Below are 15799 nucleotides of genomic sequence, written 5' to 3'. Positions count from 1 at the left end.
GTGTTGTGAGTGTTTCATAAAAGCATATGAAGGAACAAATAAGGTTATTTACTCGTACACTGCATGGAATATCAGCACAGATGATGTGTTTACAGATTAATACATTTAAGTGAATAAGTGAGTAAATTATGATAATTTGAACGAAACTGTTGCTGTAAATGTGAAGCATAAGTGAACATGAAGTCTGTTTTTCAGTTCTAATAATGGCCAGCAGGTGGAGATATTGTCTCATATTTCATCTGATTCCAAGTTGGATTCTTCCTTTATTATTATTTGTTAAATATGAAGTGAGATATATATATATACTGTTTTTTTCTTTGTTTTTGTTTTTCAGCATTTGCATTCCTTTGACATTCCTGGAATTTCCACTACATTTTCCTGCAGGAATGCAGAGCTGAAAGAGAGATTGGAAGAGTTGAATTTTCACCGTGTTTGTGTGTCACGTGCTCGACGAGTGTTGTGTGTTTTTGTCTCTTTGTGAACACAACAATACTAAGACAATGCACCAGTAAATATCTATAAATCCTGCTGTTATATCTGGGTGATTCTAATCCGAGTCTGAACGTGAAAAGAGTCTTTGTTTGTTAGCGAGTGTTTGTGCAAATTCATGCATGCCTTTATCACTTCTCTTTACAGCCCACATGAATCTCTCAGCTCTCTGTGGAGCTATGGTGTTTTCTCACACAACACTCATCAAATCAGAAATCCATGTCTGTGTATTTCATCTATACACCCAAAAAATGTAAATGTGATTAAAATATCCTCACATATAAAAATATCCAAATTATCTGAAACACAACATGCTATTTTATTAACATTATTGCCACTTTTTTATTGTGTGCATTGGTAATAGAGTTTGTAATACAGTCATATCAATAAAGTGCTATTAAATGGAAATAGCAACACGTTAACACACAAATTACTTAAATTCAGGGGCGGATCTACCAGGGTGGCAGCAACGAATTAAAGGTTATGGCCAATTTGAAAATTTACGAGCGCGAATCTTTCGTGATTCGTGATCCCGCTCTGAACTCCCGAATTGATTCAAATGATTCGCGAAACCCGCTCCGAACTCCCGAACTGATTCAAATGATTCGCAATCCCCAAACTGACATAAATGATTCGAGAACCCGCTTTGAACTCCCAAATTGACTCAAATGATTTGCGATCCCCATAACTGACTCAAATGATTCGCGATCCCGCTACGAACTCCAGAACTGATTCAAATGATTCGCGATCCCCATAACTGACTCAAATGATTCGCGATCCCCAAACTGACTCAAATGATTCGCGAACCCGCTTTGAACTCCCAAATTGACTCAAATGATTGGCGATCCCCATAACTGACTCAAATGATTCGCGATCCCGCTACGAACTCCCGAACTGATTCAAATGAGTCGCGATCCCCATAACTGACTCAAATGATTCGCGATCCCGCTACGAACTCCCGAACTGATTCAAATGAGTCGCGATCCCCATAACTGACTCAAATGATTCGCGATCCCGCTACGAACTCCCGAACTGATTCAAATGAGTCGCGATCCCCATAACTGACTCAAATGATTCGCGATCCCGCTCCGAAATCCCGAACTGATTCAAATGATTCGCGATCCCCAAACTGACTCAAATGATTCGCGAACCCGCTTTGAACTCCCGAACTGACTCAAATGGTTTGCGATCCCCAAACTGACTCAAATGATTCGCGAACCCGCTTTGAACTCCCGAATTGACTCAAATGATTCGCGATCCCGCTCCGAACTCCCAAACTGACTCAAATGATTCGCGATTCCCATAACAGACTCAAATGATTCGCGATCCCGCTAAGAACTCCCGAACTGATTCAAATGAGTCGCGATCCCCATAACTGACTCAAATGATACGCGATCCCGCTCCGAAATCCCAAACTGATTCAAATGATTCGCGATCACCAAACTGACTCAAATGATTCGCGAACCCGCTTTGAACTCCCGAATTGACTCAAATGATTCGCGATCCCGCTCCGAACTCCCAAACTGACTCAAATGATTCGCGATCCCGCTACGAACTCCTGAACTGATTCAAATGATTTGCCATCCCCAAACTCTAATAATTTACAAAGTATTAATATACTGTAATATTGTTGTTGTTGTTGTTGTTGCTATAAAAACAGACTCAAGCCATCAATAGCCTTTAAAATGGCTTAAAATGCATTATATAAAAAATTTATGAGGCAATAATGATTGGTTAATAATAACATTGTTAAAATACATAATGTAGGCAAATACAAAATAAACAATTTATGTACATGTTATTACAAATGTCATGTGATTGCTGCTGTTACACTTACAGGACGATCAAATCCTTGTTTAGGCTACTGACCAAACATTTAATTCATATTCACTTAATCTTTCATTTTCCCTTACAAAAATAATCCATGGTTTTATCACAGTAAAACTGCTTAGTTTCCTTTTGCATGATTTCTGAATGATTGAGACTATAAAATAAATTAGAGTCATAATAAAGTTATGGCCACAGGTAAATGTCGAGAGCTACAATTGTGATTTGTAAATAATACGATTTATTCATTTAGTTTTTTATTTGATTAAAGTTCTATGTTCACCCCTATACTAGGTGTTTTTTTCATCATCATATTTGAGGAAGTGGGGCACAACAATAAATCCTGCTTCTGGGAACCCTTAAGGTGTTGTTATACACGTCTCTGGGAATGTGTGCTCTACACACACACACACACACACACACACACACACACACACACACACACACACACACACACACTGAAGCACGCGTGGTGTTTTCAGCTCTTCACTATATTAACACATGATGTATGCTACACATGTGCACGTCAGCGCTATGAGAGGATTTCACCATTTCATTTGATAAAACTATTGTCATTCTTTCGTATCGTATTCACAGACTGACAGAAACTGTCTTTACGACAACCTGTCAAAATGAAATTTCGGTATAACTTGAAGAAACTCAAACAGAAATATAGTACTATTCTACAGTAGAGTATGCTATACTTCAAGTATTAGCTAATAATAATAGTTCATTAAAAAACACAGAAACTCTGGTTACAACTCACCAAAATAAAAGTTTGGTCTAACTCAAAGAAATTATGTAAGAAATTGCTTAGTAAAATATACTTAAAAAAAGATTGTAATAATAAAATCTTCCATAATCAACGAGAAGAAGGAGGCGGGAACTGGCGCACAATCAAAATTAAACTTTAATAATCACAAAACAAACAAAACAGCGCATCAGCCCCTCACGGACGACTGATGCGCACAAATAAAAAGCCAAACATAAAATAATTTTTATTTACAGATATTATGGAGTAAATAAAATGGTCCTCTCTCGTCCTTCACTATCGTCGCTCCAGTTTTATATCCTTCCATCTCCTACGTGGGACTCGAGACCGGCGGTGAGGCGCAGGTGTCGCTGATTTCCCAATCATTCCGCCGGTCTCACTCCTTATTCCCACGTCCCTCGACCCCGCCCCACTCGCCACAAAGATATACTAAAACATTATTTTAAAGGAATATCACACAAGTTTTCATAGAAGTTTTAATTTAAACTTGCCAAAAAAATAACACCATATTTTTCAAAAATTTCTAAAAGTACATTTGTATTTGTGCCTATAATGTTTATTTATTATTATTGTCATCTAATAAAAGCTATGCTTCAGGACCATATTCATATAACATCTAAGGTTAAATGTAGCTCTTGACTGGTTGAGTTAGATGATGATTAACACTAAACTGTAGAAAATCAGTTTAATTCTGGAAAAGGCTGTTAAAATCTTGTGTTTCTTATAATAAATTGACATATTAATAACACTGAATCTTTTATAATGCTCTTAATGACATGTGGATGCATACTGTATGCATTAGTGAGTGTGAGGGGCTTATGGGGTATGGTCACTTATTCTTTATATGAACTGTTTCAAATGCAAGACATTGATTGCATGAGATTAAGTTTGTAAATGATAGCTGTGTCCTTTTGTAGTGTGCACATATATTTATCATCATGTGACTAAATTCAGTAGATATACGTCTGCCATATGTTGCCACCCCTCAAAAATTCCTGCCCCCTTCTCGCCACACCATCAATATTTTTCTAGATCCGCCCCTGCTTAAAGTTAAGTTTAAATGTGGAGCACAAAACCTTAAGCAGTCTAAAGTCTCTACGGTATGTTTGTAGCAATAACCAACAATACATTGCATGAGTCAAAATTATCTATTTATCTTTTAAGCCAAAAATCATTAGGATATTAAGTAAAGATCATGTTCCATGAATACATTTTGTAATTTCCTACCGTAAGTATATCAAAAAAATATTTTGATTAGTAATATGCATTGCTAAGAATTCATCTGAACAACTTTAAAGATGATTTTCCCAATATTTAGATTTTTTTCTGCACCCTCAGATTCCAGATTTTCTAATAGTTGGATCTTGGTCTAATATTGTCCTCCTAACAAACCAAACATCAACGGAGAGATTCTTTATAAACTGAATCTAAAGACTGGTTTTGTGGTCCAGGGTCACAAAATGTCATAAACCACAACAACAACATCCGCAGAAGAGCATGAGCTCACAGAAAGCAGCAGCATATTGATTGAGCGCCTACTAGCGTTTATTTCCCGGGATTATGACGTCACCGACCAGGCCCGCCCCCGACTCGCTTTGTCACTTCGCAGTTAAAATCAGTTGGTGTAGTAACCGCCCGTCGCGCGAGCAACAGCCGTGAGCGCGCGGTTTAGGAGGAAAACGTCGCGTCGGAGCGTAACGCTTCCACGAGAGGACATGGCACATTCGACGCTAGTTAGAAAACAAAAGCGAATGAGGCAAAAACAAGCGCGGGCAACCGCAACTTCACGCTGAGGGCGATTTAAAGCCCTTCGCAAAAAGTTTCGCTGACGTCATACGTCAGCTATAACGACCGAAGCTTCGCGTTCGCCGTCGGTGTGCGTGCGTGTGTTTGTTAGCTTGTCTGTCTTTAATCATTAAAAGCGGACGGAATGGGGGCCAAACAGAGCAGTCCCGCTGAAAACGGCCGCACACGGGCGTACTCTAGCTCGGATCTCCCTTCGAGTAACGGCGGCAGAACGGCGGCGAGGTTTCCCGCTCACGGCGCCTCAGGTGCTGCGTCTTCCTCCTCGTCGTCGTCAGCGGCGGTGTCCTCGCACTATGCCGGCTCCAGAACGCGCTCCGTCGGGGAACGCACCGGTGGACCGGCCGCAAGACCCCAGTCGAGCATTAATATACCGACCTCGGGAGCGTACAGTTCTCAGGACTCCGGTAACAGCACACCGGAAGACAGCGGCGGGGAGAGAGAGCGGTCAACCGGCGCTCCGAGACTCTTGATCGGATCTTTACCTGCTCACCTGTCGCCTCATCTCTTCGGAGGTAAGAGTTTGTCTAGCGTGGTCATTTGTGTTTACCGTGGTTTAACTATTCTTATTTGTAGTAAAACCATGGTTATATTCGTTAAGTCCACCTAAGCAATAACCAGTTTGTGTTAAACTAACGTTAGATAGTTAACCACCAGTTATGAACTAACCCATACACAGAACACATTGTACTGAAGGTCAAATACGAGTAAGTCATTGAAGTTCACATTATTATGTTAATATCTATGTGAAGGTGTGTTTATATGTAAGTTGGAGAGGTTACTACTCTTTTTGAACCTTCAACCTAAACCGTTTCCTAGTTATAGATTCTAGCAGCAACTGGTTTTAGTGTCTTTAATCAACTGGTTAAACTAGATCTATACCCACCTGTTATGAGTAACGTTAACTAATTCATAAACTGTGTACTGATTGTTTTGTTGTTGATATGATATATTTAACCTGTCTTAACTCCTGTTTATTTATAGTTGACACACACAAGTTGACACCATGAAGATTCATATCAATATTTTATATTAATAGCAATGCAAATACATAAGTGAATGTGTGTGTGTGTGTGTGTGTGTGTGTATACGTTTTAGAGGGTAAGTGTAAAATATTTTTTTTATGTCAACTACCCAGCTTATGAATCAACCTTTGTGGAGTTTGATCTTTCAACCTTTTAGTTACCTACAGACAAGGGCGTAACTTTGAGTCTACCATTGGGGGGGTTAAACTCGCGGCATATTTATTAATTTATTTATTTATTGAATAATTTTCTTGTGCAAAAGGTAACATGCTTATTTGCATAATTTAATTATGCAATCCCCCCCAAAACGGGTGACTGTATTGGAGCAAACAGCAACTTAAGTTACAATTCAGTGACATTGGTTCTACACAGTCCCTGGAACCCTCTGGCTTTACCTCACAGGACACTGGCAACATACATCTAGCCAGCCAACTCCAATCAACAAAACTAATCATCAGCTAACTCAGTGTTTCTCAAACTTTTCCTGCCATTCCCTACTTAGGAGGTAGAAAAGGGTTCTGAGCCCCACCTGTCCCCAATCATCCCAACAAAATGTTAATAAACTAGGCTTTAAGATTAACTGTTAAAATGTATTTTATTAACATCAGATTTTAAAAACTTAACATCAAATAACAGCATTAAAAACTTTCAAACAGAGAAAGTGAAAGTGCAATTATATTATCACTTTGCATGAAATACGACTAAAAAGTAGATAAAAATAATAATAATTGTGTTTGCATTTAACCTCTGATAACATCAAATTCAGAAACTGAGAAAATACAAGTGTGGACTGACGTTAACATTAGTTGTGCATTATTCATTTTGTCACTATATATATATATGTATATATGTATGTGTATATATATATGTATGTATGTATGTATGTATGTATATATATATATATATATATATATATATGTGTGTGTATATATATGTGTATATATATATATATATATATATATATATATGTGTGTGTATATATAATAATAATAATTTCAAATTGAACCGGAGGTGGTAAATTCCTAATAATAATTTAACGTTACGTTTTTTTTTTTGTGGTATTTTAATAAGATAGACAGCCTACCTAAAATATGTTGCGAATACAGCTCAACTAAAGGTGTTTGAAGAACAAAACACATCCACTTGTCTTGCACATATTTGGCAATCGGAATATGAGATATATCCTGCTATAGCTAACAAATTTGTGAAATTTGAATAAAAAAAGGGGAAAAAAAGCAGATCATCAGTCATTCAGCGCTGACAAGCAATGAATGACGCGTCTCCATGGGAACCATAAAGCGATACAACGATCAATAACGATCGCCTTGAAAAACGTTTTAATGTTGTTTTAATCTGAATGATGTGATGATATTGAGGGGGTTATATTAGTTGGATCTGTTTTTGGGGGGGTCATGACCCCCGTAATCCCCCTGCAAATGACGCGCATGCCTACAGATCTTTAACCAACTATTCTGGTTAAATCAGCTAAACTATTGGTTCGTTTTTATCATCCAATGGGGAAAGATGTTTTTGTTTATTACGGTTGATGAGATCTGGTGACCTTCAACCTTTTATAGTTGCCAACAGTCCAGTGTCTGGTTGCATAATAAATAACCAAGTCTTACAAGTTAAATGTGTTGTTTTGTTTTAGTTTTTTAACTGGTTATAATATCAAGTCAAGTTACATTAACAAGTAGCTGTAACGTAAAACTTTTCGGTTAATGCAACCTTTCACAGATCTTACCAATGCTTACTAGGTTAAACCAGCCAAACCGGAGTTTTGTTTCCTGCAGTGGAGAAAGAGTATATTTCTGTTTATTATGCGTTGAAGTGATCTCTTTGTGGAAGGATGTCATTAACCTTTTTTATATTCTGGATGATCTTTTCTAAACTGGTGCACTCTTGTGCATATTGCATGCCGTATTTTACAGATGCATGCTGGGGCATCTGTGTTCAGAGCCGAAAGGTTGCGGTTAGGGAGATCAGGTGTAGAGATGCAGGTGAGAGATGCTGATTATTTCCGAGCAGTTCAGTCGTCGTGCAGGTCTTTTGTTGTTGTTTTTCTGAGAACCTGCTCCGTAATCTGATGTTTCATAAACACTGGTGTTATCATGTGGTTTAACTGGCTGAATCACAGGAAATCTGTCAACAACAGGTTCAGGTCACATTTCACCTCAAAATCACAAAAGAAAAAAATAAGTAAATGAAGCCTATTTTAAGGACCATTACATTATTTACAAGTTATTTAAGTTGGAAAACATTTGTTGTACTGCTTTCAAAGAAATAGTTCAGACAAAAATAAAATCTGGCTGATAATGTGCTCCGGTCAGATGAGTGTTTCTTCATCAGATTTGGAGTTAAATGTGTCATTGCTAACCAGTTTATCCTCTGCAGTGAATGGGTGCCGTCAGAATGAGAGTCCAAACTGCTGATAAAAACATTACAATAACAATTACAATCATTTTCTCCATATGTTAACTGATTGACTGGAGTGCTGTGGATTATTGTAATGTTTTTATCAGCTCTCATTCTGACGGCACCCATTCACTGCAGAGCAGCCATTGATGAGACACTGATGCATTGCTACATTTCTCCAAATCACGAAGAAACAAAAAATGTGAGTGCATTTTTAGCAAACTTTAATTTATGGGTAAACCGTTCCTGTAAACAATTGCAAATGTATTTAAAACATTGTATTGATATTTTATATTGATATTTTTCAGTGTAGAAAATAACCATTCTGAGTCACGGCATTACCCAGCTAACATTGCTGCACATTTTTATTTATGCAATTGGCAAATGCTTTCCATTTATGCATTTATCCTTTCCAACAGTTAATGCATGCATCCAATTCTTCAGTTCATGCATTTCCTGGGAATCAAACCCATGACCTTTGCAGTGCATATTCTACTGTTTGACATACAGGAGGGATTTACTTGAAAGTAAATAATGGTTGTAAAATGGGCTTTTATTTGATATTTTCTCATGATATGGTGGTGAAATGTGGCTTCAAGCCAAGTTTATTTATAGCACATTTCATACACAATGGTAATTCAAAGTCCTCTACGTAAAAGAAAAGAAAATAATAATAAAAAAAAATATGTTTTGCATTGTTCTACATGTTTAACATGATAACTGCTGATGTTTAGTGTCATTTTGGCTGTTCATAGTTTCTTACAAACAATATTCAAATCCAATGGAAAGACAGGTGAGGCTGTGTGTTTCTGAGATGGAATTTCCCCAGCCGTTGTGTCCTGGATTGAACTTAAATTCTGTAACAGGCTCTCGCTGCTGATTGAAGTTAATCTTTAAACATTGTTGAAATGGCTAAGTATGACTTTTAACCAACTGGATGAGATCAAGAAGGGAGTTTTTAAAAGGAAGTGAGACTTTAGTTCGCTTTCAATAATAGGAACACACGTGGGAATCCTCCCTTTAACAGACTCGCACTGTATGTGCAGTTTGCATCACACCTGGAGGCAAAATCATGCAAAATTTAGCATGGTCATAATAGGCATTTATCAGTAGTGTTTGCTAATGCAAGTCGTCTCTAGTACTATTGCATTGAGTGATGATTTGAAACCTCTAAAACTAAGTTTTAAAGTTCAGTGTGTGCTTCATCATGCAGTGTTTGTGCACTAAACATGAATGTCTCCTCCGATCATGTCTACTAGAGCCAGAGAGATATGTTTTTTTGGAGGGCCGATACCGATATTATGGAGTAAAAAAAGTCTGATATCGATATATCGGCTGTTATTCTTTGTGTATATTATAATGATTTGGACCATATGAGACTGAGGAGATGTCCACGTGACTGAGATGTGGATATCTCCATTGCATGATTATTAGGGGTGTAACGGTTCACAAAATTCACGGTTCGGTTCGATACGATTCACTGGTGTCTCGGTTCGGTTCGGTACGGTTCGGTATGTTTTAGATACAGCAAAAAGAAAAAAATGGCAGATACATTTCCTTGATTTAAAAACATTTTTTTAATTAAAACTAACAAAGTATGTTTTTTTTTTTTTTTTTACATTGAACAATGATGGAGCTATTCTTTACCCATCTTCTATGGTGTTTTCTTAGCAGCATACTGTATAAAGCAAAAACAGATCCTTATTAAAAAGAAAATGAAAATGTTATATTGTTGTAGTAGTTATGAACAAATACAAAGATTAAACTTTTTATGGAACTCTATAACTCTTTATATTGAGTGTGTTTTTACTCAATTGGTTCTCTATAGGGCTTATGTTTTTTGGAACAAAGCAGGAATTACGGTCTGGCTGAAATGGGCTCGTGAAGGAATATTGTAACGGGGCTCAATTACATTAAGCATGTTCTTAAAACCTGCGTTTTCCACTACAGAGTAAGGCGCTCGCTCACGCAGTACGCGCTGAAGGCTCCTTGCAAAATGACTAAAGGGTCTTTCACACAGGACGCGGTATGCGCTGCGCTGGACCCTGGGCTCAGCGTTGCCCTTCAGATACAAAGCGATTTGCGCAGCACTATGCCAAGAGCAAAGTAGGTGGAGTTTTCAAAACTGCCCGTGCATACGCTCTATTTATAACAGTTCTTCTATCTAATAACGTGCAGGCCTGTTAATTGTATCGTACTGCTCAGGAAATTCTGACACAGTACAGTACTAGTCCATTTTGATTTCCGTGCTTGTTTGGATGCCCCGATCGATTGGTAAAGTGCACCCAAACACCAGACCTGTTGGTTACTGGAGGATCTTATATTTCTGGTCTGTTAAACGCATTGGCCATTTTGCAACGAGCCTTCAGCGCGTGCTGAGTGAGCGAGCGCCTGACTTAGTAGTCTAACATAAACATATAAGTTGGTGTTTTTTTTTTCTTCTTCGGGGGTGTCAGGGGCGTTGCCTGTTACGTCGTTTGGGTTATTGGGCTACCTTGTTGAACGCATATCATTATATTTTACAATTTTTTATTTATTTTCCAAATATAATTAATTAGCCCAACGAACCGTTCGGTACATAATGCGTACCGCGTACCGAACCGAAAGCCTCGTACCGAACGGTTCAATACGAATACGCGTATCGTTACACCCCTAATGATTATATATCTGAATTCAGACCAACACAGCTGTCCAAAGCACCAGAGCTTTCGCTTATGACATGCTGTTTGAATGCAGCTTTGTCTAAGCTAATGTTGGTATTATTGCACGAGTAGGTACAGATAATGAATATTTTAGTACTGTGATTGTCTGATACCAATCTGACTGATAAATATAACCCTAGTTTTGACACTGAGGCGGTGCATGCAAACTGTTTTAATCAGTGTACACAAGATCTTGTTATTAGACTAGAAAAATGCAAAGACCAAGATTTTAATGTTGTAATCTGGTGTTTTTATTATGCTTCAAGACAAACCATGTCCAAATTCATTAGTAAACATCAATGCATCAAGCATTTTATTATTTATTCTTTCTTTTAAACCAAAGGAAGTAAAAAAAATGTAGGTTGTTAGTTTCTGGTTTAAAGATAAAGTAAAATATTGCAATTGTTTAACATCTACTACTTCAGTTAAGTGGAGCAGGTCTGATGAGTAGAGGTGGAGATTAATTTGCATATTCATGAATACATGCATACTTAATGAGGAAAGCGTGGAGAGTTACTTTTTGATGTGGAAATAATGTTCATTGTCAAAGACGAGTTTTAAGGGATTTAAATGACTAAAAACAGAATTAAAAAAAAAAAACAACATATTTGTGAATCAGTTCAGTCTGTTCCAGCAAACTGATTTAAAACTCTTTTTCTGAAATGAATGTATTGAATAACACCAGATAACTAGAGCAAAGAGCAAAAGAAGTACTCTCAGAGGGAATGGGCTGACCTCAGGGAAACGGCTTGAACTTGGCCTGTGTTTGGGAATGGGTCAGTAGTCGGGCCGGCTGGCCGCTCTGTCCCAGTGTGCTGCCGCAGCAGTTCAAGATCCTCTCTTAATGACTCGAGCGCCTCTCTTTCGTCTGCATTACTCTCAGCACTGGCTCCGTTCCAGCCGCTGCTCCAAGAGCTTTCCATCTGCAGCCATCTCTGTTCATATCTCTCACATGCACACACACGCTTCATGCCTAAGGCCTTCTGCAACGGTTAAAGGGATAGTTTACCTCTCTGTCATGATTTACTCACATTTATGACATTTTGAAAAATCCCCTTTTTCTAACACCATCCTTTTTGACTCAGAATTCTGCATGATCTTTCACATTCGGTTTTTTGTTTTCTGCCACACAGTGAAAAATAAGAACTGTAATTGAGTTCATATCTCACAGTTTTTACTTTTATTCTCAGTATTGCAAGTCTGTATCTTGCAGTTGAGTTAACATTTCACATTTACGAGTATTATTATTTATTAATTTTTGCAGAATTGCAAGTTTGTTTCTTGAGAGAATTGAGAAAAAATTGCAATGATGTTGTTACAATGATTTATTTAAAAAAAAAAAGTGTAGCATACTTCTATAAAAGTCTGACATTTTTCTAATTCTTACAGGAAGAAAGAAAGTGTAAGTGTTTGTAAGTAGAAGATAAAGAACGTACTGTGGGTTTGGAACGAGTTAATTATGATAGAATTTATATTTTTGGATGTGCTATCACTTTTTATCTTTTTTTTTTCTAACAATTATGAGAAAAAAATTCTGAATTGCAAGACATACATAATTCTGATTTTTATTTTCTTTCAATCTTTTTCTTATAAAATGTATTATTATTGTAAAATGTATTAAAACACACAAAGATCTTCACTACAACCCAACAAAATTAAAGTTTGGTCTAATTTAAAGCAGTTGACAGGAATTTTACTATTCCATGGTCTGCATGATATATATACTCAGAAATCGGACTTTTTCCTCATAATTGCAAGTTTATATCTCTCAATTATTTTTGTTTCCAAATAAATAAAGAAAAACAGAGTGGGATTGTGGCGTCTACAGGGTCAGGTCAATAGTTAGGCAAATTAAAACTAAAGAAAAACGTTCGTTAACTTAAGATTTGAGAAGATATATATATATACATTATACTATTTTATTTTTTTTCAGCAGGATAATAATCATACTGTGCTGCACATTATTGACAATATTAAGCTGAAGCTTGACTTTGCAAATTTAAAAATCGCAAATCAAATCGCATTCGCAATATCTGTCAAAAAATCGATCTAATGCTGTATAGCAGCGTAGCACAATCTCTGTTTGACGTATTTGTACCATCACACTTTGTAAACCATTATCCCGATCGTTCTTCTCAGCAGCCGCTGATGTCTCTGAGTCAGCAGGTCATGGTTCATTTCTCACGCTGTAGATTCGGTTCGACCGGGTCGTGGGGAAGATCTCACACGGATGAGATGTTTTATGATGTCCACGTGTGTGTGTGTGTGTGTGTGTGTGCAAACACCACTGGTCGATCCAGGAATCAATAGTCAATGTCCCACTGTGCTGCTGTGTCCTGGACATCAATCCTGCAGACAGCCTGAAATGATATATATTATTATCCAGATTTATTTGCAAAGAGATGAAGTAAATGCTGTATATCCAATCTCAACCTGATTGCATTTTCAGTGCAAAATCTAAACTATATTATTACCCTGCTCTTTATATCAAGTTGTTTTTTCCTTCTTTATTTGCATACTTCTGCAACTTTTATTTCCAGTTCACTCTTGTAAAGTGATAAAGCGAGCTGTAAGTTTATTTGCCGAGTTGAAAGTTTGTAAAGTTTTGAAGCAACTGCTCCCAGATAAAGCTCTTTGAGACACAAGGAGTCATGTATTAGATGTTTTATACAGAGCAGGGAGGCTGAAAATGTGAAGCATTATGTCTCCGATACGCTGGAGGAAAAGTCAAAGAGCCATGCTTTCTCTGGCTTAATATTGCTTGTCAGCATTTGTAGAGCTCTGAGCCTGAGGTTAAGTCTGACTAGGATTAAAGGATTGATTTTTCCAAAAATAAAACCCATTTTTCAAATCTTCTTTATCAAATTACATGTTAAGTGTTATGTGGAGTTATACTGAGAGACGTGAATGACAGAAGGGACAAACGCACAGCCGGTTCCCTCTGGACATAAACAGGAAGAGGACGCATCATAATCAGATGCAGAACAGATCGTATGGATCTGTTTATTCTCAAGAAGAGAGGCTCATGGGAATCTAGTTGTATGTTATTCTGCTATGGATGTGTGAGATGGATCAGGTCCAGATGAAGCGCTGCCATAGTTTTGGCACAAAGGAGGTTATAGTGCTTTAGATTTCCTGAAACAAGGATGTTTTTGTGTGTATACTGTATACTCATGATTTCAAGGTGTGGTTAAAGGATTCCCATCCTCCTCTGATCTGCTCTTACTCTTAAGCTACATTTAATATATATATATTTTTTTGTATTTGCAAAATCAGAATCTCTCTCATCTGAATCCAGACACTTATTTGTTTAGAGCGGTTTAAACCGAGCTTGATCCGTGCAGATTTCTCTCCTGATTCAGACCAGAACTCAAGATGTTAACTGATGACTGGATTATTGTGATGCTTTAGCAGTTGATGTGTGTGTATATATATATGAGATGTAGAAACAATTTTTTGGTCAGCTATTCCTGTAATCACACTACACATAGGGAACTAAATGTCTCAGCCAAAGCCGATTTTCAGAAATGAAAAATGCTGGCAAAGACTTGCAGCTTTAAATAGACTTGTCATTTACAGGAAGAGCTACTCGTGATCTGTTGTGACTTTCCTTTTTGTATGACCATATCTGGTTTTGTAATGCACCACTTTGTGTTCTTGCACAATGTCTATTCTTCTAAAGATCGTTTGATTTGTTCCTCCACAGGTCTTTACAGTGTTGAAATCCTCATAGTCATATGGTTAGCCGAATGCTATTGAGCATGACTGAAAGTGCATGAGCGCTTGGATCATCTCAGCATCATAAAGGCAGGAATGTAATCTTATTAAACTCTTTAAGTCGTGTGATTATCTCTGCAAGCACATATACACATACAAGCTTTCAATTATTTACGTTTGCCCTTATGCATTAGGCAGAAGCTTTTATCCAGAGCGACTTGCATTGCATTCAAAGTTTGCATTTTACCACTACATGCATTTCATGGGAATCCGTATGCATGCACCATTTGATCTATACAGAAGTACAGGATATTATAATTTTTCTGTGTGCCGTAATGAAGCAAAATTAAGCATGCACGCTCTGATAACAAATGGGATGTTAAAAAAAATTCAGTTTAGCTTATTTCAGCAAATTTAGTATGTCGCCCAGGTATTCTGTGCATGCAATAAATTTGCATCCTCTGTGCATTACGCATTTCATCTCTTGTGAGCAATTCTTAATGAGGTTTTCATACATGCTTTCTACTGTTATCTTGATTTTAGCCAAATGGCACCCCATGGGTTGCATTTGTACCTTTCAGATTTAGTGACGTTTTGGCTGCATGAGTGAAGCAAACACAATTTTCTGAATGCAAATCACGTCTTCAGATGTGCAGTGTGCAGACAGGCTCATGTCTTCTAGTTAATTGAGCACTTAGAGGAGGTAAGAGTCCCATCTCCCTCGCTGAATGCATATGGCACATTAGATGGCATTCGCAGTTTCCCACTGGTTGGGTTTTATGTCAGGTTTGCTACACTCGAGCGCCTCCTGATTGCTGAATAATCACCACTGAATCTGCAGTTGCCCTCACCAGATCCTTAAACTCAGGTGAAGTGCAAGTGGCTTTCAAAAATCAGGTTTATCGTTTATAGAGTTAGTTATATACATGAATAAAGCCAGCCTGCTCAGATAAATGTGTCCTGCTCTGCTTGAACTGATTTCGGTTTTATCTCCGAATGAATGGCTCTAAATGTTGCTTTAAAAACGTTCTCTTTTTTTTTCTTCTGAA

The 15799-nt window shown here is 37.5% G+C and overlaps 1 protein-coding gene and 1 long non-coding RNA gene across 2 annotated transcripts in view; both read left to right on the top strand.

Annotated features, from left to right (window-relative positions):
* The window catches only part of LOC127974508 (uncharacterized), a 48932-nt gene that overhangs the window by 2523 nt on the left and 30610 nt on the right, over positions 1 to 15799 (top strand). The gene's annotated exons all lie outside the window — the stretch shown is intronic.
* The window catches only part of LOC127974507 (E3 ubiquitin-protein ligase znrf2), a 30080-nt gene continuing 18970 nt past the window's right edge, over positions 4690 to 15799 (top strand). Inside the window, exon 1 of the mRNA XM_052577842.1 lies at positions 4690 to 5406. Within this exon, the coding sequence (XP_052433802.1) occupies positions 5019 to 5406 (388 nt within the window). The 5' untranslated portion in view covers positions 4690 to 5018. The remainder of the gene's footprint in view (positions 5407 to 15799) is intronic.

This window comes from Carassius gibelio, chromosome B16, assembly GCF_023724105.1.
Source record: "Carassius gibelio isolate Cgi1373 ecotype wild population from Czech Republic chromosome B16, carGib1.2-hapl.c, whole genome shotgun sequence".
NCBI lineage: Eukaryota > Metazoa > Chordata > Actinopteri > Cypriniformes > Cyprinidae > Carassius > Carassius gibelio.
Note: the sequence above shows the minus strand (reverse complement) of the source record. Positions and strands in the feature narration are given on the sequence as shown.